This window comes from Aquila chrysaetos, chromosome 13, assembly GCF_900496995.4.
Source record: "Aquila chrysaetos chrysaetos chromosome 13, bAquChr1.4, whole genome shotgun sequence".
In the NCBI taxonomy this organism is placed as follows: Eukaryota; Metazoa; Chordata; class Aves; order Accipitriformes; family Accipitridae; genus Aquila; species Aquila chrysaetos.
This window is the reverse complement of record NC_044016.1, coordinates 12,204,202-12,229,930: the sequence shown is the minus strand read 5'-3', so window position 1 is coordinate 12,229,930 and position 25,729 is coordinate 12,204,202. Positions and strand designations below refer to the sequence as shown.

At 42.3% G+C, this 25,729-nt stretch overlaps 1 protein-coding gene across 1 annotated transcript in view; it reads right to left on the bottom strand.

The window, feature by feature from the left end:
- Positions 1–25,482, bottom strand: part of KCNH1 (potassium voltage-gated channel subfamily H member 1) — a 186,556-nt gene extending 161,074 nt beyond the window's left edge. The window contains exons 1-4 of the mRNA XM_030035700.2: positions 25,245–25,482; positions 11,846–11,969; positions 11,493–11,599; positions 918–1,046 (exon numbers count right to left, since the gene is read on the bottom strand). Coding sequence (XP_029891560.1) covers positions 918–1,046; positions 11,493–11,599; positions 11,846–11,969; positions 25,245–25,317 — 433 coding nt within the window. The 5' untranslated portion in view covers positions 25,318–25,482. The remainder of the gene's footprint in view (positions 1–917; positions 1,047–11,492; positions 11,600–11,845; positions 11,970–25,244) is intronic.
- Positions 25,483–25,729: the final 247 nt, after the last annotated feature.

The window sequence follows — 25,729 nt, the reverse complement described above, 5'->3', positions numbered from 1 at the left end:
AGGTGTTTCCACTTTGAGAAACTATGTTTTTAAAGAATAACATTTTGAGCATAAATGTAAATCAGTTCACCTTCACAGTAAGTTTCCTGTTTAATTTAATACTACAAATATTATTAAATACTACAAAAATGCAAACAACAGGAGAACTTACGTCTTTTTTTACCCCAGAGGACGCAAGTCTCTGTAATGCTCCATATGGGTACAAAAGATTTATTTTTGACAGGATCTGAACCTGAGTGCAAGTTTATGCTGCTGTCACAGCTGAGTTTGCTTCCAGGTTTCCAGGGTGTAACTCAGAAAAGGGTTAACAGCAAAACACAGCAACGCTACTTCAATCACCAGGACAGCTTAAACCTGATTCAACTTAAGACAATGGGAATCTCTCACACATGTTAAAGGAAACTAGTCCAGAACTTGAATGTAAGGAATCCCATAATAATGGTAAGTAACATCAAGCCAGGCAGAATGAAATTATTCAGATCTTTGCTAGACTCATACAGGGTTAATTCCTCAGTTTTTGCATACAGCATCATGCACAATTTGTACAGGCCCCCAAACCCTTCAGTTCCCTCTGACATCAAAGAGACTGTTTAGCAACATTGTGACTCCTTGAAGGCTATGCTGGAGTGTGGATTAGTAATGAATTTAAAAGGAAGAGCAGCACCTATTTGCTAAGTAAACTCTGCTTCCTGAAGCACTTGGGGGTTTCATTAGCAATGACCCTTTCCAGTGCAGGCCAGAGCCAATTCACTTAAACCAGCAACCATTCCTTGCACAAATGCAGTCCCCAATGGCATGGCTACAAGCTATTTTAACATCTAATTCTTTGCCTTTGGAATTTAAAGGACTTCAGCTCTTTCAAGACCAGGGCAAACAAACAGAAGCAGCATAAATATATAACTGTGAAAAAGACAAACCTTTACATGAATCATCCTCAATGGGCTGCTTGAAAGCCGTTATGTCATTGAAAGTGCAAAGAAATAAAACCACTTTATCCTGCTCATTTCGAATTGGAGCAATTTTCACAAAGAACCAGACAGGTGTTCCTGGAAACAAACACATCAAAAAGTTGGTCACTGTTAGGCAGAACAGTAAATGTGCTAGTTTAGATGTTTACACTTCAAAATCAGCCATCTGTAAATGTTACTTTAATGTTGGGGTTTTTTGCAAACACCTATTAGGAAAAATGACAAAGCAGCTGACAAGAGTGTTAGTTAAGTTCTCTGCTCTGATCAGCTTTTAATCTTCAGGAATCACTCACTATTTCCAGGTTTCATCTATCAAAGCAAATACTTGAACTTATGAAGTGCTTTGTGATCTCCTGAAAGAAAGTCCCATGTACTTGCAAAGGGTGCACAGAACAGTCTTGTTGGTTCTATGCAGGACTTGAGAACACACCAACTGTGCCTGGACCATGACCATAATACAGAGTCTCAACTCAAGAGCATGACCAGTTTGGTTGATCTTATACTTCTCTGCAAACAGGGAGCACCATTCCCTAACAACTACATCAGCCTACATCAGCTTCAAGGGCCGGGCTGTGGGAGCTCTGGTCTAGTCTGCACATACTCCCATGCAAGGGAAATCCTTTGAAAGCTGCCTTTCAGCTTGCCTTGTCCTGAGCCTGCTCACAATCACTCTAGTGTGAAGCAAGACTCCACTGAATTCAGGAGAGAACAAGCCATCAGGACCAGACCATGGGCTGTCGATGGGAGTAAGTTGTACTGCATAAAACTGTACTTTTCTAATTACTGCAGTAGATAAACTACTAATGAAAACTGCTTGAGAGATTAGAGCCTGCACATCACAGGAAAAGATGATCCCAGATAATGACCCTTCAGATGCTGCTGTCAATTTTCCTTGACATCTTTCCACACAGATCACCTTGAGGAGAGAAACTGTCAGTCAGCCCTGCCTTTCTATATTTCTGGCAGTTCTGTTGAGGCTGCTGAAAACACCCTAGTGATAGCAATGAAGTTCCATGTAACAAGACGGTGTCTACCACTCTTATTTCACAGGAGTCACCACACTGATTTTAGTGATATTTGAGTATAAACTGATTGGAGGGCTCAGAACAAAGCAGTTGGCTCCTGTATGTCATAACATGGCCTCCTTGAAAGCACCATTTTTCAGTCTGCAGTCTTAACTTTGGTCATAAAAAGATGACTCCTCCAACTGTGAGGTACATGGCAAACAGGACACTAAAGGGTCACCAGGCCTGGGCCTGCAGGGAGCTTGTACATGAGTTTTCAGCCTGTACCTACACCCTCAATGATGATGAAAAAACTTACCGTTGCTTTTGCAGGCATAAGTAGTAAGAGCCAAATAGAGGATTCAGGCTTGCTTGCTGTAAGCAACATTTCTCTTGAGTGTCCCTTGTGAGCCATGTTTGGAAAGAAGGGTCTACATACCAGGGGCCAATATAAGATGTAAAAATCAGCAGGATTTTGACCATCCGGGAAAGCCAGAATAAACAGCACCACACGCAATTTTTGTCACTCATGCAAGAAAGTCTATTTTAGAAAGGGTAATCTTAGAAGACTGTTTCTTTTCTTTCTCAATCACAGGACCCTCCTCTAGGCTAGAGATCAGATTCTCTTTCACCTGAATTGCTCAGTATTTTAACATGAGTACTACATGGTATATTTCATGCAATAGTTAGTTACAACAAGGGCCACTTGTGCTTCCTGACTGTCAAAGGGTCACAAGGAACCTCAGGTAGTTCACAAGTTACTGTTCAGCAAAGCAAGAAAAGGCAGCTTTTCTTCCAACTATGTTAATATAACAGAAGTTGTTGCTACCAGTGCCTCACCTGGCTGTTACTCATCCACTGTGCTTAGCAATCTTTTCTGGCCACAGAAAGCCAAGGCATCTCCAAGACCCACGGACAACTTCCATAAATGAAGTTCAATTCCTAAGGCTCCCACTGTGCCTGCATAGCACAAGCAGTTTCAAACCCTGGCTGAGATTCCATGCCATATGTACAGCCACCTCTATAAACAGCAGGGTATATGATGCATGGAGGCCTCTGCTCAAAAAGCAGAGAAATCCAGATGGAATCACTGATGGCCATTTCTAGAGCATGCCTGCATGGCAGAAAGTATTTGGGGGTCAAAAAAAAAAAATTAAAAAAAAATTAAGAGTTAGCATTCCTGAACACCCCTTCCAATAAAGTATGAGCAAACAAAAATGCAAGAAAAGGTTCAGCAAAGTAACTGTGCCAGTAAAATCATCACTAACTTGCTAATGAGCTTAGAAGACACTGCCACAAAGCAGCCAACAGCAATTTTCAAGACAGTAACACCCTTTACACTACCCTCTCTCAGGAGCTCCTAAAATTGCCTATCTCCATTTCTTCTTGCCCACTTGTTTTTCCCATCTTCACACGTGAACTATTCTGAGGCTGATCAAATCCATATCTTGCTTTTACACAGACTCTTTGGTGACTAATTGCTTTTTATTTTACCCACTTCAACACCCTCCACTAACACTGCAACTTTTTAATCAGCCAGGATCTCCATCTACAGCCTTGCTTTTTGATCTCCATCTACATGCACTTGCTTTTTTGATTAGGGATTTTCTCCCCCTCCGCAAAACCACTTTGTATTGTTTTGCTACTTCAAGCTATAGCCATTCTACAGCCATGCTGCTATGGGCTGCACATAATACTAACCTTCATAGCACTGAGGCTGAATTACATACTCAGCTTCATCTCTGCCTCTCACTACTATAAAAATGTATTACCCTGCTTTTAAAGATGCTGTACATATCACAGAAACAGAAAGGATGCAGTTCACCCTCATTCTGGCTATTTGACAGATGCATGCTGTCATCTTCTCTATGATTATGGTATGATATGGTGTTGCAAGATTTTTCTAACATGTTCTGAATGCAGCAAGAGGAAAGACTTTTCCTGATAACCTGTAGAAGGCTGCTGCAGGGCAAGGAGCTTGTATCAGCAGGGTTCTTGCTTTCTGACTCCCTTGACTCCCACTCCTGTGCTGCACTATTTATAGTAAACAGGAAAACAAAACACTGTTTTACCTAGAACCAAGTGTAGATCTTAGTGATGTGCCCCGCAGACAATGAGAAAGAGCCAGATATCCTTGATAGCTAAAAGTAGGTGGTTTTGATGACTGTCACTATTTGGGTACCATTATAATTTCCAGAGCATCAGAGTGTCACAAACGGGGTGTATTCCAGGGCAGAATGTAAAATCAAGGTGGCACACGTGGTCTGTGTAAATCATCTTCCAGTTTTGGATCTACACAGTAACACAGCAACAGCAGAAATAAGTAGATGGAAAATTCTGCCAGGCCATGTATCTGCCTCCACAACATTATTCAGTATTTTTCCCTGCAGTGTGTTCCCAACCATCTTGGCAGTCTCTTTTGTGAATAGGAGACAAGTGGATATAAAAATACAATCATGAGGTGAGTGCTCACAGTGGTGGGTTACATTGGCTTTCCACAGTGCTCTGCAACCAGGAGCTCATTCATAGTGTAACTGGGATCTGAACTGTGGGAACACACTGAAAGGCTCAGCCAAGATGTGGCTGTGCTCAGCTTTTTTCTTGCATACTGGTTTAATTATCAGAAGAATTTTACTTTTTAAACATTAAACAGTTTATTTAACTATTAAACAGGAAAGCTTAAAGTATAAACCACTTATAAATCAAGTTGGAAACTAGAATTTCAACCTCCTACAGGCAGCCCTCATACTCTTGGTGTCAAAGCGGATGTCCCTGCTCAGCCAGACAATCACTACTGGCAAGAGGCACAAAGCCATTTTAATGAAAAATGGTGATTTTCAGATTCAGCCTATGGGTTATTCAGGCAGTGAAACTGCAGCATATTTCAGAGCTCTCACAGCAAAACAAGAGTAACTTCCCCATATGCTCCCAGTCTGCATTGATGTACAGCCACACGGAAACTGTTTACCAGTGTTTCCAACAATACATCTACTTTCATTTACATTTTGTGTTCAGTTCTGGCAAGCTCTCTCACTGGTGAAGTTCAATGATAATGCCAATGCACAAACAAAGAAGTAAACACTCGTGAGCCACATTGGCTTCTGTTAGATTTGGAATCAACAGTGAAAGAATCCAGAGTTTGTCTAATGGCATAGTACCAATCCTGCTAGAAAAGGGAACGTCACTTCAAAACTGGTAGAGAAGCAGTGTGAACAACTGGGGACAAATTAAAATATACAATGAACTTCTGACAGTAGCCATAGGACCAGCCTCTCTTGTGGTACCAAAGTAGCTAATTCCAGAATTACCAGATGCAGCTCTTAATATTATTCACTGGCCTGAGCACGGTACTTACAACGTTGCCTTAAAGGCAAGACTATTTTAAGAGCTGTGATTCAAGTCCCAGGTCTTCTCCAGACTAACACACAGTAAATGTCTCTACACCTTGTAATTTCCCATCTCTAACACAAATACTACTGTCTCTTGCCTCTCCTCTTTTCCAGTCCTGTGTATTTCAACAGTGACATGTTCAACCCCTTGCTGAGCAGGAACACCAGCATTTAACATGCTATTTAACTTTGGTTGAGGTCCTTCAGAAACTCCCATAGTATCAAAGTGAATGAGATGTTAAAGGTCTATTCTGGCTTCTCCCCCTGAGCATACTGATGACCTCTCTTTCAGTTTTCCCTCCTGTCAAATAAAAATAGGCTGTAATGAAAATCAAAATCACTGTCTAAATATGCTCTTTCCCCATACCTTGAACAATTTAACCAAAGAGGTCAGCTGTTTTTCAAAACTACAAAAAGTGCATCGTTTAAATAAAACTCCAATACGCAATTTTTCTTCCCACAAAGTAAAACAAAATTCATTTATAAATACAATGAAAAACTACATTTTGACAATTCAGCCAGCATCTTCACTGCCCTTACTGAATGGGGCAACTTTCCTCAAAGCTGCACAACCTCTGCATTACTTGATAATGTCTCAGTCAGTCATCAGACAGATGCTGTGTCTCCACCAATTCCTACATGGAGTGATGCAGACAGCAGGACTTCAGTTATATAAACAGCACGGCTGACCACTGCAGTCACCCCCTTTGGAGTTTCACTTATGCCTAGGTACTCAGTATGAGATTGTTTCTCTCTTTCCCACACAGACCAAATAGTTTGTCCAATATAAAACTAGCAAAAGAGCTGATGAGGTGTGATCAGAAGAAGTTAGGCAAGCCACTATACCCACACAGATTTTAACTAGGAACACAGAGGAGCCTGTGACATTTGACCATGCAAGACAATGAGCAAAAGTCTTCCTATAGACTCTACCTTCTAGCAGAGAGTGAGCACTGAATGCGAACAAACCAACTCAGTAGGTAGCTCACCACTCTGTGCCAAAACTAATAGACCTTAAAATACATTTCCAGGACTTTAAAAACTGTTACCTTCACGCCTTCCGCATCCGGTGCTGCTATGCTCTGGCACCTAATGCTTCTAAAGGTCAGATCTTTACATGCTAAGATAAGGAAAATCAATTTCAGTCCCTAAAGGTGGAATCACTACCCACAGGGGTTATCCTATGACACTGAAACAGCACAGTAGGAAAAAGGTTCAGCACACAACCTTATACTGCAGCAGTGTTGATATGGTTTACCTTATTCTGAGTTCTCTGAAGAACAGAAAGTGAGTATAAGGAAGGGAAAGAGACAGGGAAGTCTTGAAATCTTCTTTCCATTTAACCCAGATAAAATATTTAAGGATTACGACTGGGAGGTCTTCTGTTCTGTATATGTTTGAGGAGATGACAGCAGGTCTTGCTTGCCAGCACATTTGAAGTTGACAAGATCAATGGGAATTATCAGTTTTATGAATCCAAAATACTTAGATTTGCCCTTGCTGAAGGTAACTGAACCCATGCAGATGGATTTCACAGGAGAGGCAGGTGTGCATACTGCTTGATAAATACGGAGCTACATTTCAACGGGGGGCTCAGGAGGATACATGCCACTTTATTCCAACACCCTGGTTCTTTCCTGCTTCTGGTCCTATGCAATGATTTGGTTTAGCAAAGGTTTCCATCTGGAGACACTACAGGCACAGCACACACAAATATAAATGGGTTTGAATGGTTTTAACCAATAACAATTATGAGAAACTCTCCCTAGTGGTGGGCAATCACAGGTCTACCACCCTGAAGTGAATTTTGCTCTCTATAAATTAGGATGGGGCTGTTTGTCTGTTTTTTAACTTCTGTAGAAAACACTGGTCCCAAAGATAAGTGCAAGTAGAATCTGCCAAATCACTATTTTGGTCTTATTTGTCATTCTTTGACATCTAAAAGCCTTCTAATACACTGCGGGGGGATGGTGCATGTGTTAAAAAAAAATCCAACAAACAAAACAAAAAACCCCACACAAATATTCATGGTATTAAATTTGTTAAACATTCAAGCACCCAGAAAACCAGGGAAGTGAACCCCAGCACAAACTGGAAGTGAAGACTAGCCTTTGGGACCCTCACCATAATATATATACCAGAGAAGAACTACTGCTTATCCAAACCACTTTGCAGTGTGCAAAACAATTACCTACAGCCAACCCTTCGGCTGCTGCCATTCCACTGGCCCCACCTGTAGAAAACCTCTGAGGAAAAAAAAAATTTAAAAGGTGCCTCATCACTCTCTGCAGCACTGCTGCAGACCATAAGCAATGGGAATGTCTTTGCTCAGTCAGGGGACAATTGAAGACTCTTTGTATCTCTTCATGTATTTTAGTTTTGAGGAGTCCAGCCCACTTCAGATATTCTTCCACTGAAGCAGATCAAGTACTGCATAGAAAAGGGGATTAGATTTCAAATGGGCACCACCTCTTCAGAGGCAGATAGAAGCAAGTAAATTTATATTCTTACAAAAATTAACTTCAGCAATAATGGAAGCAAGTGCATCTAGAAGCCTGCTTTTGCACTGCTTGTAACCCAGACCTACGTTGTAGATGGAAAACTAGGCAATGAAAGTCCAAGTTTAATTTACTCAGCCATTTTAATTTATGAGGCTGACCATAAAGTGTAAAAACCTAGTAAATGGCTGTCAAAGTCTCATAAAAATTTAGATGGTTAAGCTGCATCAGTTCAGATAAACTAAGATATGACTAAGACTAGATACAAAATATTTTCTATTCGGCCGTATCCTTCCTTGGTGTAAGTTAACATAACTCCACTGATTTCAGTGAGACTTAGCAATGCTTTGATTTTCCCATATAAAAATAAACAATACTTCCAGCATCACTGGACACTCACATCTAATCAAACCATGGAACTGAAGCTCTCACATGAAATTACTGTCAACCTTGCCTGTTGTCATTTTGCAGTCCAGATTAAAGAAAGCCTTCACTTTGTCTCCTTCCAGGTATGACCATGAATCCCTACTGAATGCAACAGGATGGCATCAGAGCAACAATGACAAAAATCTGGTGGCTGTGCACCCACTTGCTCCAATTGCTTCCAATTATCCTGAATGAGCTCTGCATTTCTAGGAATCAGTTCTTCCAGAGAATAACAATGATCATCACATATCTGCTAAGTAATCAAGGGCCTAGCCCAAGGAACCATCAAATCTCTATTGCATCTTAACTTCAAGTTCTGAAAAGAGGAAGGATAGTCACTTTTGGACGGAGGGAGGGCTGGACAGAGAAAGGGGAGGCCAGGGTGGAGACAATATCCGTAAACGCAAACATGAAGGCAGCAGAAAATTGTATCATACTTCTGAATACTGCAACCTATGTTGTTTCTAGAGTTGACACTGTGAATTGCAATGAGGCTGGTGGACAGGGTATTCTTATCAGACAAGCAAGCACTTACTAGCACTGTGTCATGGAGTGTCTAGCACTCCATGGAGTGTCATGTCAAAAAAAAAAGCCTATCACTTCTAGTAGCATTATTAAGTGTCTCAATCTACTGTTGACATGTCTAGTGTAAGATCAGGACATAATTGTTACTCAGATAGAAAAAGAGAGAAATGAGTGCTGCTCATAAAGATACAAGATGAAGATGGACCTGCACTAGCAACATCCTAGTTAACTTGGAACTCCTGCTTGTTTTCCTTTTTTCCCCCCCAAAAGGATAGAGATTGTATTGTTAAAACAGCTGGAAGTACATTAAATGTGCAGGCTGTAGAAAATGTACCAATTATTGAACAACACAAAAATGGAAGAAAAACTTGCTATTTATCATGACAGTTAGTTTATAGGGAGGGAGTGGACAGGTAAAGAACAACAAAAATCTATTTCCTGTCTAATTTACTGACTAATTTGAAGAAGAAAAACAGAATGAGTGAAGAATACAGAGACAAAAAAAGAAACAAAGAGCAGGAAAAAAGATGTCTAACAAAATTCAGGGTCCTTTCCAAAACTTTCAAATTGACAGTAGGCTGAAACTGATCAAGTTCATTGCCCAAGGAGGCAACTATCATAGTTGCAGGCAGAGATAAGGTGACCACAAAGGCACAACCACTTAGTCTGGGTGCTAAGTGACTGGTAGACAAAACACTGTTTTTCTACGATGTGGCTTACTCTGAGAAAAAGCTCCAGGATGTTCCCTTTTTGGTATTTTTCAGTTACAACTCTCTAGTGTTATTAGTCAGTCTCTGTAACGGTAGTTAATGTACCTCTAAAGCTACAAATCTAACAAACATAAGAGCACTGTGTTTTGTTAAAAGCAAGCTCTGTGCTTTCCTTTTTCCCATGACTGTGACCCTCTGCGCACACAGCAGAATCATCGCAGCTCTGCTTTTTGGCATGTCGCACAACACAGCTTCTGCACAGCTGGACTTTGTTCTAGACCGCCTCTCCTCAGGGAAGTACACAGCAGGGCAGGAAGCATTCCTCACTCCACAGTTACCTTGCTTTAATTCTGCACAAAAGACAGAGGCCCCAGGCTCTACAACAGGCCATATGCTGCAGCAATGACAGAAGAGTAGCTGCATAGCCTCTTGGTGCCAAATCACTGTTAACTAAGAGAGAATTCCAGACCCTCCTAGATCCCATGACTGCAGTTTATTTACATGGCTTTGGATGCATAGATGTGAGCTACATATGATCCCTACAGCCACTAACTGAACTAGGAACAGAAAATCAGCTTTAAGAAATAGGTAAACATTGGAGACAGGTAACACTAGAAGGAAAGAAGCACAAAGTAAGGCCATTCAGATAGCGCATATAGCTTTTCAAATGAGTTGGACCAGCAAAGCCGTGCTCCAGAAGAGCCCTGAGCAACGGCACCGTGTCAGAGGTCATGATGCTTTGAACAAGCCAAAAAGAGAAGGAAAAGATTAGAAGAGAGATGAAGCAAAAATCCCTCAAGGATTTTTTTTTCCTCTCTAAAAGATAAAAAACAATTCCATGTACTTTGCACCACCACTCCTTACAAGAACAGATTAATTCTGATAGAAAACAAGCAGCTCGACACATCCACAGTACTAGCATACATAAGTATTATCTTTTAGCTTTTGTGAAGCGCCTGTGGTTCTCGCACCAAACCCCATCAGTACTAGCTGGTCATTTCAACAGAAATACCAATGGTTCACACATACAGATAGATTGGATAACTCTTCCCCAGAAAACTGGTCTTTCTAACAAGAAAGAAAACAGCAATAAGGTTGACTGTCAAAAATTACATCATAGCAGTTATATTTTGTGGTTAAAGTCCCCCATGCCCACTAATGTACAACTGATCAAATTGATCATCACAGCTGTAACGGGAAGGAGCTGCTAACAGGATGCTCCTGCAAGGTACTCTCCCCTATAAATAGACACTACTACCAGTTTCATGATTAGAAAGCGAAATTGTTAAGCTGAAAGTCTGCATTCTGTAACTTATTTTGCTCTTGACATTTGACCAGGCTGAAGACTTCAGTGTATTTACACTTCAGGTGACATTAAGTAGATGAAAATAACTGTGCCAAGACATAGTCCACACTAGATGGGACAACAACTTTTGGGCAAGTAGTTCATCTGTTGACGTGCAGTTACAGACAGACTGGAATTCCTAGGAAAAAATCATATCCCAATTAAGGAAATTTTGCCCAAAACAAAAGACAGTTTCATCTGAAAACTTCAGTAGTTCAGCTGCTAACACAAAAGATGGGTTCTTTTTTATTCCAAAACTACATCCAAATACTGGCTTTGCTATATCGACTTTTTAAAAATTTAAAAAGTATGTTCTCTGTAACAGAAATCATTTGCACAAACCTAGTTTGTGTATTATCATCGCTGATGGAATCTTGAATGTTGTCTTAAAGCATCACACACAAATTGCTCTACACATCAGAACAAATTAGAGAGCTTCGTCTGCGTCCCTGAGTGACTTTCATCCCTAGTGTTCTCATTTTTCCCTTGTAGATCAACTAGTAGAACTGGGGCTTATTTAGCCCTAGATAAAGCACGGTCCTCCAGGCTGACAGAATTGCAGTTTACACTATAATTTAAAACAACTTTACACACCTACGTTAACAAACAAACCAAGCAACTACTTACTGTTCTTCTTGTACATCAAGATTTCAAAGGAGTTCATCTCATAGTTCTCAAATGTTTGCCGGACCTTGTCAATTGTATCTTTGTCTGTCAGCTCTCCATACATAAAACTGCAAATAAAGCGAGAAATTCAAGTCAGATGCTAGACAAAGACACAAAGCCATTTGTTTACAGTGTGAAAAGAACCTATGTGGAAATAGCCCTTCTTTGATTTTGTTTCACCTGGAAAGCATATTTCACAGATGCAGCCCCAGGAGATAAAAGACAAAACTGGAATAAACAGATTACTTTTCTCCTCAAGCAACAAGCACAACACTACAAGCTATTTAACAGAAAATAAATCTGTTCTCAAATACCTGCAGGTGCTGCTTTTTTGCATAACTTCTGCTCTGTGATATCCTGATAGCTTGCAAAATCCATCATTGCTGTAGACAATGGGCCAATCCACTATCTGGGCATTACCCAAGACAAAATTAGTATCTGTTTGAAAGAGCACATCAGTTAGACATTAGACAAGGCTATGGTTGCATTAGAGGAAATACTCATTTGAGGACCCAATCCTGATTGCTTCAGTCCCTGCGCAGTTTTTCCCAGATACTATTCCCACTGCAGTCAACAGGATTATTCCTGGTTTTAATTTTAAGTAAATACTTATTAAAAAAAATATTAATTACTCATGCAAAGCTTAAGAGGATGGTTTTATGCAAATGAAACACATGATGGTTAAGCAGGTAAAATTCATCTCTTGACTGAGGACAGATTCACCAAACTGTTTCCCTCTGTGCGACATGCATTGATCCACCATGACACTCAATTTGAATGTGAAGCCTCTAACACATGGCCAAAACAGCACATGAGCGATATTTCTCCTCTGTGAATGTAGACACAGTGGCTCCTCTCAATATCGCCTTCACTGCTGTCCACACAAGCTCAAATACTTCTTGTGGGATGTGTATGGCACAGTGCTCCAAACTAGACACCAGACAACTAGGGTTAGTACTTACACCAGTAGAAAGAACTTTTTCTTTGCTGTACAAGCCAGAAGGACTTTCAATCAGTAAGGAAAAAAAAACAAGTAGGAGTCATGCCTCCATTCCCACTGGATCTGCGTGTGCTACTTTATGATTGCGCTCTCGTTCAAATTATGAACATACTCAATGCTGGGCCCAGACCTTGCTTTTCTCAGCTGCCTTGGCTCTTGTGCAGTCAACTAACTACACCTGCACCAAGACAGACAGCAGTGCTGCTGCCTGGGCACCAGCAGGCAGGCAGGAGATGGTGGCTCCTTTCACAGCTGCAAAGACCTCCCAGCTTTTGAAAGAAAGGCTAGGCAGCCACATGAGATTAAGAGGCATTCATATTTAAGGGGAGCCTTTAAGGGAGTCCACTACACTGTCTACTTTTCAGGATCTACCCCCAACTACTCAAACATACATAGCTGTCATTAATGCTTCCTGCAACCAAGAGACACAAACAAGACATTTTACCTATTAATTGCAAAGAGTTTTGTTTATTTTAACTTTCCCTTTCAAAATCTTTTGTCCCATTGCAAACTTCAAGTGGGTTTGAATAAAACATTCCTGTAGCTGTCTAAATCCATTGCCCAGTCCCATGAGCATGATTAAGTGTATCTTTATACACTCTTTAGAATGAAATACACCAGCAGTATAAATTCAGGACATTTTAACTGCTTTGTTTCTCACAGTCTCTTTTAAATACCATGGGTTTTGCTTGGTTGAAGCACTTTGTTCCAAAAACAATACATGTCTTCTACCCTTCCTATGAATAAGTAAGCCAAGTCATTTCTCATTGCTAAAGCAAGTGCTTTTGAGTGTGAATTATAAACACTGCATTGTACTGTGTTAGGATATTTTTAAATTTTCATCAGGAAGTACAAAAAAATGACAAAAAAATATGCAAATACAAATGTTAGGCCAGGCTCTGCCCTGAATGATGTTATTTCATGCATGCATTCCTTCTCACCATCTCCCCTTCTCAAAAGGTAACTTACCCTTCCCTTCACTTCCTCAAGAGCTCCTTGAAGAGCTTCTATTAACTTAAGCAGTGGCCTTCCTTTCATGCTTAAAGCTCACCATTTTCTTTGGATAAATAACCTCTTTTTTTTTTTTTATTAAAAGCTATATAGGGCACTTTTCTGATGACCATTACTGTGCTAATCCGCCTTTTATCTAGCCTTGCAACGCTTCTGTGAGGTATGACAGTGCTTTTATCACCTTTTTACAGGTAAAAACAAAGCACTAAGTCCACAAGGGGACTTAAGCACCAAAAGGTGAGACTGCTACAGCCTAGGCCCTAGATGTCCAGCTCTCAAAGACTTGGGAGCTGGAAGCTCCATGCACAGTGTTGGTGAGATAGAACTGAAAAACATTAGCACAGCAAATAGAAACCTGCCCAAGTTAAACTATGGAAAACAATGAAAAAAAGGGGATATTTTAAGGGAGGGGGGGTGTTCCCCTTTCCTATATTACTTACAATACCTAATATTTTAACATAAGCCCAGTTCTCATAGATAATACCCAAGATTCTTTGCCATTATTGCAGAAGCTAAAGAATCACATTCCCACTGCTTACCTTTCAGCCCAATGAAGCCTGATTTTTTTGGACTGGCAGTTTCCAAAGGATGCTTTGGAAACATGCACATATTTCCCTCCCCCATGACAGCCTAGCAGTTTGGGTGTTCTCCTACAAGATGTGGGGCTACCTGAGGGCAGTGAAAGCTCAGCCTTCATTTCAACTCCTGAATGACTATTCTAATTATCAAGCTTCCTAAGAGAACAGATGCCAACATCCTCACCATATGAGTTTTTAAGTCAGTGTGACTTGGCTGTTGTATTTTATGCATCCCTATTAGACAATCCTGTTAGTCTACATTAGGTAAGCCTCTCCAGGAGGTGGAGGTGGAATACTTCATCAGAGTCCAGGTTGGGTTTAGTTGGGAGTTACGACCAAGCTGAGAGATCTTTATGTACCTACAAAGCTTTAAAGGCAAAAACTTGGACACCTATCAATTCAAAGAGCAAGTCAGAGGTTTTGATGATCCCTCTGTTTTATAAGGGTGTCTCGCTTCTAGCTAGTTCCCACTTCATGCATCTTCACCCTTCTTTGATCCAAGCCTTACATAGCTTACAAACACACAGGAAGTAAATACTGAAGTTGGACCCATCCTCTGCAGTCAACACCACAACCCTGACTCATCTTTGGGCTTGCTCCTCCAGCTCCATTGCCACACTTTTTTAGTGTTTGCCCTGGGGTGATCCCTAGATCCAAAAAAATGCCCTGAAGGGACCAGTGCTTGGGAACTCCCCATGTAGCTGAAAGCTGCAGGGAAGCCGTTGGCCCCTGCGAGTACAGCAGCCAGGCAGCTGAGAGAAGCTGTGGTGTAGCACCATCCAAACTGCCAGGCCGGGAAAGCGGTTTCCAACCCACCACTCTCTGCCTGCTTTCCTTGGGAGGTTACCAGGCTCAGGATGATCAGGTTCTTCGTTTCTGATTTTGTTGGAAAGGGAGAGATGATCTGCATTGGTGCTTTCAAAACTTCCTGTACCCACTTTTTTTTTTTAACTTGCTGTGGCCTAACAGCCCACAGAGTGGGAGCCCCAGCATCTGCAAAGAAATGGTCTTGGAGACAAATAGGAATTTCTTTCCAGTTACTCACTTCTCTTCACCAATCTCTTTAAAGACAAAACAACGACACAATAGCAGTTTCGTGCCTACATGGAGAACACACCTGCATTTCTTCAGAAGGAGGGTCTCCGACAATGGTGTTTTGCCTGTGCAAACACTGGCAAGACACAGCATAAAATAAGGACTCCCACTTACAAGTCCCCTGCATAGTTTATTCTGATAGATAACCAGGAGGTAGAAGGGATGTTCTCATTGCTATCATTTACATTCAATTGCATTGACAATCCTGACAATGTGCTGCTTGAAGACAGCTCATAATCTGTTAAACAATTGTTCCTAACATAAGAAAATATTAAATAACATCCACTGAAGCAAATGCTGCCTCTCCATCTACAGGGACACAGGGTCCCAGAGGCCAGGAATCAGCTGCGGCTTTGTTGCACAACAAGCACGAGGGATGCTCTACTGAACTCTTTGAGCATCACAGGGCAAAGCCTCCTGGGGACTCAAAAGTGGGTCAATAAGGCCAGGAAAGGAGTTGGTCAAAGGAAGACCATGAAGAAATCCACTGTTAAATTGTCTCCAAAGACAGGGGGTAATAGGTGCATGTGATAGCTGCAGTACTCAAACTATTTAGTGACTTGAGGCACCTCTTTGAAAGGTCTCAAAGGACTCCCTTACCAGGAAATCGATTTCTATCACAATGTCAATTGGGTTAGCAGTATTGCCTGGCCCAAGGAGAAGCTATAAGCATCATTGGCCCTTCTTATCAGCTCCAGGAAGAACTGAGCTAGGAACTGGAGAGGGTGGGCTCATATAAAAGAAGACCTGGGGTTCTGGCGTGCGCTGCATTTGGCACAGTATGAGCAACACCACTGGGAGGCGTAGAAATGTGTAGAAGCACAGCACAGAGCACAGCATGCTGCAGAAACACAAGAACTGTAGCACCTCAAAGGCAGCACAATTACTTGCATGAGTAGGGTGGGCTTCTGTGATGAGGGTCTGCAGCACTGGTTACTTTGTGAAGTGCCTCACTTCATATTTTCTAGACTGCATTTTCCACAAGTCAGTTCTGTTTACTGCAGTATTTCCACATGTCAGCCTTTACACGCTCAAATGTCAGACCCATTTTGGATTATCACTTTAAACTAGACACAGCTGCTTTAAAGCAACAAGAAAAACATTCTAACTCCTTCCAAAATGTAAGAATGGATTTTGCTCAGTCACTGAAACCAGTACTTTCCTCCACTCACAAAATACACCATCGCAGAAGAATCAGAAAATGTCTTTCCAAATAACAGCGATATTTTAACAACAGCGATAGCAAGTCTCTAGGACACCCAGCTTCACTGAAACTACTGTTATCTACTGAATCTTGTTTTACATATAGTGCTTGGTTTAACCAAAACCATCCATCAGCTCAAACCTCCACAATGCCTGAGGACAAGCAGCACCTCACAGACGTGTATCTGGTCAGGACTACCTGACTAAGGAGAGGTCACATCCTTGCAATAGCATGGAGCAAGTTACTGAAATGCTTCCTCCCTACCATTCCCCTGTACTGCTGCACATTTGCACCCATAGCATCCCAGCCTCTCCTGTAAGGGGGACCTTGCCAAGCTGAGCCCCCCACCTCCTTCCAGAGGCCAGCACACCAGTTCTGCTTCCCTGTTCCTTCAGTGATGCACAGGCCCTCTTCTGGGAAACACTGGCAGAAGGTCAGAGACTAGCAGCCAGACATATTCCCACAACACTGCCAGACATGTTCCCACATTGCTGTCTGCACAGAGGAAGCACACAGAGGCGACCAAAGGGAAACCTCTGCTCAGTGAGTTGTAGCACAGACCTTGGTAACAACAGAGGCTGGTGCCCACTGTGCTTTCAGATATGCGTGCAGGTCTGTCAAAGCCCCCCACAAGTCTGCTCAGGTTGGCGCAGTGCACAAATGTAATTTAAATATATTAGTATCTTTTCCCACAGTCATCACACAAATACAAAACTCAAAAGATTTGCTCCTAATTTATTCCCCTCTCAGTGAAAGGAGAATAAGGCTCACTGTGGTGGGAAGACCTGCTCCTCACCAAACTTGCTCCCATCAGTCTCTAACTGAACAGAAATTGCTCTCCTCATTCCAGACCACAGCCTTCATCATGTTGGGTGAGGACATAACCCTGGTTATTGAGACCAGCACATCTTTTTTTATCATGTCTCAAACTCCTCCCACAGATCTTCAGTGGAGCAAACCTGGACCTCTAGCATTACAAAGCACAAACCACTACTACAGCAGAACTAAAACAACTGCTTAGTAAATAGGTTTCTTACCCTAACCGTGGTCACTGGGGATATGGGTGGGGGATACAGCCTCCTTAGCTACTCTTCCGTTAGCTGGGCATAAAGCAGCACAGGTGCTATGTCACAGCCAGCATAAGAAATGTGCGGTAGGCAAAAATCATGTGCAACTGTCATATGATTAAAGACTGTATCATAGAGCTTAAGTACAAGGGACAGATGAGTTTCTAAACAATTCTGGTATTTATAAACTTGTGACTTTGCATCACAAGTAGCATCCTTTGGATATGGGGAAAAGAAGAGATGGTTTCATTTTTGGTAAGGAACACAATGCACGGAAATAGAATGTTTTTTATAAGTACGCCTGTCAAAATTGCTACAGTCACACAGCTCAGATCATACTTTTGCTTTAACACTTTACAAAGGATAGGTATGTATGAATTTTTGCTCATGTTTAGTCTTAGCTTTGAAAAAAGAAAACAGAAGAATTTAGTCACATTGATTAGTTACATTGTTCAAATTTAACTTCTGAGATCAAAATATGGCCCTAAATCAGTACAAATAAGTCAAACTGAATTTCAAGCACCTATTCAATCGTTTGCATACATGGAATTCAAGGCTCACACTTCAGGGAGGAAAGACACAGGAACCAACCAAATTTTCATCTTAATAGAAGTGCTGTAACTGTATTCAAAGCAAGTACAGAGCTGCTGAAAGCACCGAAAGACTATTCACATCACAGAATAAAAGTAATAAGACAAAATTCTGCTCTTCCACCCACACTCTCCTGTAAATGTCAACGGTGCTACATGGATACATCCACTCAGTACCTCCTTCTATTCATTCCTAGAATGGGAGTGCGCCAACGTTTAAATATCCCATTGAACAACTTGATCTCTCTATAGAAGAATGATATAGTGGCCTCAAAATTGTACATCCTTAATATTGAGACCAAATCATTTTAAACTGTAGCCTCACTCTAATACAAACCAACATATTATAAAACCCTATAGATAGGTTCATTTGGGCTTACATGTTTTATAAAAGTTTTATGTAACTCTTTATTTTACAGAAACAAAAATGATTTAAAAGCTCCTTGGCTGCTACAGCATGAACACAATCCACTAAATGCAGGCATTTCATGCTTTATTCAAACATGACTTACACTGTCATGTGTACTCCAGAGCATAGCGCAAGTACAGGCTGAAAAGAATTATTAAAAAATGTATTTAATCATACTTACCACAAATAACAAAGAGACACTAACTAAAACAACAACTTCAAGCGACTCAGTTTGAGTCATTACAGAAAATGAATGCTAATTTCAGCCAGCAGTATAGATAAAAATTACTGGTTCCACCTCAACATTTGTTATTTTGCATTGTTATAGCAAATATTTCATAGTAGATTTCTACCATGAGAAAAGTTTAAATGAAAAGAATACATCCTTCCAACACTAGTAGCTGTAAAATCTTCATAATTATTTTTTAAAAATAAAACAAATTAGTGCAGAATAATGGAACAAGAACAGCTGAAATTGAAAGTGCACATAAGCTGTGCACATGTACACATGTATTTTATGCATAGCATCATTCTTCACTTATCCCTGAAGTACTGTCCATACCGAGAAATTAAAAAAAAAAAAAAAAAAGACAAGACATTTAGACAAAGGAGATAATTTTCAGAAATTAGAAAGTTCATCAGTTGCAAAAGTCATGTGTTGCACTATTCTTAATAAAGGACAAAAATACTGTTTAGCAGTGAGACTTCACCATTTAATTGGTCAGGGTTTTTTTTTCTCACATCTGATCTTAAAAGAAATCCAGGAAAAAGCATGTTTTAGTTGCATCGATTATATGGGTCTTCCATCAGTTTAAAGAAGCCATTTGACTTACTGATTATAGCTCCAGCCATCAAAAGCCTTAAAAGCACTTGACAAGACCTAATTCCCTGCTCACTTTTAGCTATATGAGTTACAAAAATGCATTAACAAATTCTCCAATGAATGGGTTTCATTAAGATTTGTTTTACGATCTTGTTCTAGGATTTAATACAGAAATAGATTGATATGTTGAATTATCACAGTAGAACTTCTTGAGCTTTCAGAACGTTAATCTTAAAACACATTATCTATCTTCTCTCCGTTGTACTTTTTTTTTTCTTACTATCTATAAAAGTAATTTTAAGGAAATCAGGTCGTACATTTCTAAATGCATAAAGATTCTCACACAAAACTAGAAGCTTCTGGCCTAGTAAAAGCCAGGAAAAAAACATTTTATATTCAACTCAGGTGATACTGAGAAAAAAAAAATTGTCAATAGTGAATAGATATTTTGATGTACTGACCAATTGTATGAAAAACATGGATGAAAATAAAAGCGTCTCCGCAGCTGTTAAGTTAGAAAAGAAGGAAGATCAGGAAGAAACAAAACCCTTTCCTCTGTTTTACTCTCAGTTTGGGAAAATGTCCTTAACACAGAACCTACAAGTCGTCCCCTTGTGGTTTTTGAAGCTTTGCTGCTTTCATGGCTAAATGTCTTGTTTTAGTCAGTGCCAACAGACTGACCTACACTCATGGACTTTACTCAGCCAAAAGTGATTTTACAGGAAATCTTGAATAAACTGAGTCTTGCAGGAATAGATACAAAACGGTAACGACACAAGTTCAACCACTAAATGCCAGATTTGTAGAGAATAACATTCACTTTGCCTTGCACAGGACAAGCCATAGTAATGGCAAGAGAAACAAAATATTCAGCTGAAGGCACTCTTATACATATTATTATTGAAACAGCATTTTTCCGTGCACTTTTTCCAAGGTGTGACTCTAGCAAAGAGCCTTCCATACAAGGGAAGAGAAGCGTTCTCCAGGCCAGACCCCTCTATTCCATTATTTAGGGGGGGGTTTATGCTGAAATTAACCCACTGAAGTCCAGAAGGTGGATGAGACTTTAAACTGGCAACACAGAGCAGAAAACCTTCTGCATATCTGCTACAGCCTTCCAAGTCAGCCCATTTGGGAGCTTTAAGAACTAGGATAGCTTAACCCAGACATTGCACCTCATAAGGAACACCTCAATATTGCTCTTTCCTGTGCACATTTAACTCTGTCCTTCTCGGTACTTGCATGTCTAGAACAGTCACTAAAGCGCACTTCCCTATTCAATAGAACCTCACTGGGTCACACTAGGATGTAATTTACCTGCAGCACAAGGCTTCTGAGCTGGTCCTCTGCTAATAATGAATTTCACCCAGTGTTGTTTGAAGATTCATTGAAAATTATGGAAATTTATGAACTGTCAGGAAACCAAACATATTCTATCAAAAGGAAACAGAAAAGTATACTTCACCCCCAAAATTTGCTTGCTAATTTCAACAAAAGCAGTCCTGTTCTCAGTATGAAAATACTTTCTTGATAACTGATACTATTTACCAAAAGTGTTGCCCAGGACCTGACTACCCTTGCCACATCACATACGGAAGAGTGACGCCGAGTTTGTCATGTTCATGTATGTGTTCCCTACCAACATAACAGCTCAGTCTGAAAGTGATTAAACCCACAACACTTAAGGTAGCAAACCCTGCCTTTGGGGAAGCACGCCTATACTGCTTCGGGACCCAAATCACTTTAGCTGCAGCCAGGTCTGCATCTCCATACCATGCTGCTCACGGCTTCAGGTTTTGAAGGAAAGGCAGGCAGAGCCAGGTTGCAGCAGACACAGCACTGTCAGGCTAAGGATCCTTTGCAAACATTTCATTTAAATGAACATTTTATTCAAGTGCAAAAGTATGAAAATAAAACTCAGGTTAGTTCTTCATACTCTGTTAGTTTCCTTTGCATTTCTCTTTAGCTGAACACAAAACCAGGTTTTTCAGTTTCAGAGCTGTTTATGATAAAGTGAATTTTTCTCCCAGGTCTCAGGCAACGGTACAATGTTAGCATGCCCAGGCTGCAGAATGGTTATTGTTCTGGGACTTTATACTCTCCAATGGAAGTAATGCCATAAATCACGGAAATGTCTGTTATTCTCAGGATTTGTGTCTGAAGGTGCTTTTTCCTTCCCTCTACAGGCAGCTCACTGCGTTCTCCATCAAAGGGTGCAGGTTTGCTTCCATACCTGACGTCTCTTTAGGATGTTCCCAGGGGATTTAGCGAAAGCAAGACTGAATTCACACAAGCCTTATGCCCTCTAACCTCCCCTTCTTCCAACCTCCTCGTTTTGTCAATAAATCAGAAAAGCATCTGTGACTTCCACTGAAATTCCAAAGCCATTTAAACACAGGGCTTGCTTTTGCCATCCTTACACATGCACAATTATCATGTACCTCAGAGAGAATTTTGACCAAGGAAGGACTGCAGAATCTATCTGGCATTTACATAAACTGAAAAGTATTTCTGCCTCCAGATATTGATAAAGCATTAGAATATTGCAAAGAATCAGTAGTCGGTATGACATACTGCGCCATTTGAATTGGGTGCCTTGGCCATGAACCAAGATTATAACTGTTATTGTTGTAGTGCTTGTATACTGTGGGTGTATTACATTACCTGAGAAAAACATTAATATCACGTTAGCAGTAACCATCAGGGGCTAGTGATTCTTTACATACTGCACTGTTTTACAGCATTGGCTCATTTTCTGTCCCATTGGGTGTTCTGGTCTTTAAATATTTCAATGCTTCAAACAAATTTTTGTCAACCAAGCACTACATGCAACAATTATTTTTCTAGCTCTACATGGCTAGTATAGAAACACAGCTTTTAAACATTAAATACAAGACAAGCAGGATTATGGTGTCCCTCATTTCAAAGAGGAAAGAGCCTTAAATTCACACTTCATCCAAAGGTCATCATGTGAGAAGAAATCACAGAGGACCAGATAAGGTCCACAAGTCTAGGTGGATGACACTTTATAAATTCTTTCCTGTGTGCGCTATCACAAAGCCATCCCATCCCAGGATGGGCTGAGAAGTTCTCAGTTCCTTCTTTACTCCAACATGCGGAAAGGAAATACTGTGCAGCTTCTAACCCTAGCATAGCTCTTTTGGCTGGCATTTAGCGCATGAGAACCTGTCTCAGTCGATTTGCAACCTAAGAAGCTCTTGTCCCTAATAACTCTAAAGGAAACGATTCAGACCAACAGTGTTTGAGGCGAGTCTTGCTGCAGATGGTGATATAAACATAAGCAAAACACTAACCCTAACAGAAAAACCCTAAACTTGCATGCCTATTTACACTGCTATTACCTTTAGCAATTGAAGATGCATCAGCTTACCAGTCCCACATCTAACATGAAAGGCTGTCCAAAGAATTCCTTGTTAAACTACTGGTAAAAATGGTATAATTAGGGCTGTCCTTAGACCAATGCTTCCCAAAGAGGTCGCATGCCAACTACTTTGTTATTAACATATGACCTCTTTCACTGAGTTAACACCCTCTGCCCCAAAATATAACACATAGCAAGAATGTGTTTTCCTCAGTTCACCTGTGACTGTGGATGCACGTCATATACAAGTACCTTTAAGTGAAGCACTTATTCAGTATCTATTTCTGTTCTATGACCAAATTCCTCTCCTTTCAAAGGGAATCCTCCCCAAATTAGGAACATTCCTATATCTGTATCAACTCAGTATCTGTTGGCACTACTTAACTTGCTTGCATGTGCCAACAAATACAGTTTGACAACAAGCCCAAGGTTTATTTGGCAAATCCCAAATGGCCTAGATAGTTTCATTGTGGGTCACGTTACTACCCAATCAAATGAAACCAAGAAGGGAGAGCCAAACCTCAAGCTTTATGGGCCCATTTAAGCACTTATCCTGTGGGCATCCCAAATGCCAAGTAGGCAGGCCAAGATGAGACAGGCAACAAGGAACCAGCATGTTTCCATGCTGCTGCCATACCTGCCAGCACAGCCCTGCCAGACCAGGAGAGAAAGGAGACTATCCTTGTCTCCTGAAAGAGACAGAGGTTAGAAGAGGCTGATGGTCCCACGTTAGAACTGATTCATACAGCATTCATTTGTGACGGCATCACATTTACAGCAAAGCTGGACTAGGTCCAGCAAAAACTAGAAGGCACATCAAAGAAGAAATTGGCTTTTAAACCTGAGTCACTTCCCTAAGCTTCTCCTAATATGTCTGAACTGTCCATCACTTCCTACCAAGCTTAATCTAAAAACTTGTATTGATTACAGTCCTCAGGACTTGCTGAGCATTTGGAAATGGAATGCTGTCATTTTATCTGTGCTGTTTAGCACCACACTCTGTTATGACACCTTCTTAATAATGGGGGAAGAAAGGAAGAAACAGCATAGCTTCTGCTGCACAATTCCCCCCCATCTCCAAACCTCAACTTATTTATTGCATCAAGGTTTTGGCACTGAAAGTCAAAAGAGAAAATTGGTTTTTAATGAAGAAAAACTAAAAACTCAAGAGAGTTTTGAGAAAAGCCTTAGATAACTGGTGTTGAAAGATTTGAGAAGCAGCCTGAATGTGATGAAACGTAACATTTCATTTAAAAAAAAAAAAAAAAAAAAAAAAGAGAGCAAGATTCACTGTAAGAATGGCGAGTATTTTTTCAGGAATGCAGCTTCCAGCCCCTTCCCTTCTACAGGAAAGTTGCAGAGGGAAACAACCTATAAAAAGACCCTCACAATTTTATGTGAAAATATGGTCTTATCAAAGGCTGTTTCTCCAATAATATCGCCTAATTGAAAGAATAAAAAGAAAACCATGCCAACCAATTGAAAATCATTCTTGGGATAATTTGAGTTTTAGGCTGCTTGACAGGAGGGTTAATTGTCTTTGCCTTATCAGAACAAACTGACTATATCTTTAATTAATTAACTCATCTCATCTTCAAACGGAGCTTGATCCTGCATATTCTCAATCATACTACAAGTTCTTAATCCCTTAAGTAACCCCATTGAAGCCAATGGAAGCATTAAAAATGGCAGAACTTAGGCTCAAAGCTCAAAAAAAAAATGCACATGCCTAGGTTTAAACAAATACATAAACGCTTGCACGGTCGCAGGCTTACTGAGGGAGCAGCTTTTGGTAAGTCCCTAAGTGCAAGAATCTGGATAACATTAATGCATATTTGCACGCAATTGTGAAATTCGAGGCATTTCCCACTCCACAGTTTTCCAAGAGAAAGACCTGGTTACAGTGCACTAGGGGGAAAAAAAAAAAATTATCTACCCTCAGCCCTCAAAATGGCAAACTCTCTCCTCACTTATGACAAATCTTCCCTTTCAACTCACACAGGCAGCCCTCGCCGATCCCCCAGCACCGGGCTTTCCCTTCCCAGAGACCATCTTGAATCCCCGCACCGCCTCCCCGGCCGAAGCCGCCGTGCCCCCGCAGCCGCAGCCCCCGCCGGGCGCCGGACCCCACCGCTGGCCCGACCCCTCCTCGCCCCCGGTGCCGGGTCAGGCCCCGGCGCTGCCCCCGCCTCGCCCCCCCCCGGACGCGGATCTCGCCCCGCACCGGGCACGGCCCCGCACCGGGCACGGCCCCGCCGGCAGCTCTGCGCGGGCGCCCCGCCGGGCCGGCGCACCTGCGGCCGGGAGCCCCGCCGGGAGGCGGCCGCCGCGCTGCCCGGGCCGGGGGGGGGGGGGGGGGGGCTCTCCGCAGGACTCGGGCGTCGCGGGCTCCGGCCCCGGCACCTGGATGCGGCCGCTTCGGCGGAACCGCCCGGGAGCCGCCGGGGCTCAACGCCCCTCCGCCGGGGCTGCCCCCGCCGAGGCGGCGGCGGGCTGCTTCGCCCTCCGCCCCGGGGCGCCGGCGCACGGCGGCGTCTCCCCGGTCCCCCCTTACCGTTAGACCTTCGCACGATGTTCTCCAGAAACGTGTTCTGAGGCGCCACCAGCCCTCGCCTTCCCCCGGCCATAGTCGCTCTGCGGGAGCGCGGCGCGGAGGCTTCGCTCAGGGCCGCGCCGACCCGCGCTCTGCCGCGCCGCTCCCCGCCCGCCCCGCGCGCCTCATGCCTCCGCCGGGACCGGCACGGCTGTGCGGCATCAGCCCTCCCGCCGCCTCCCGCGCACCGCAGCCCGCGGCCGCCGCCGCCGGACCTCCCCGCAGCGCCCCCTGCCGGGCGCCGCCGCCCCGCGCCGCCGCGCCGCAAGGCCGGTGCTGCAGCGCCATCGTCTGGGGGCGGCGCGGCGCGGCACTCGCTGAGAGGCGGCCGCGGGGGGCACGGAGCCCCCCCGCCCCGGGAGCTCGGAGCCGCGAGCCGCCACCGGCACCCCTCACGGCTGCAGCTCAAGGGGGAAACGCGGCGCCGGCTGGCCGCGGGGCGGGCG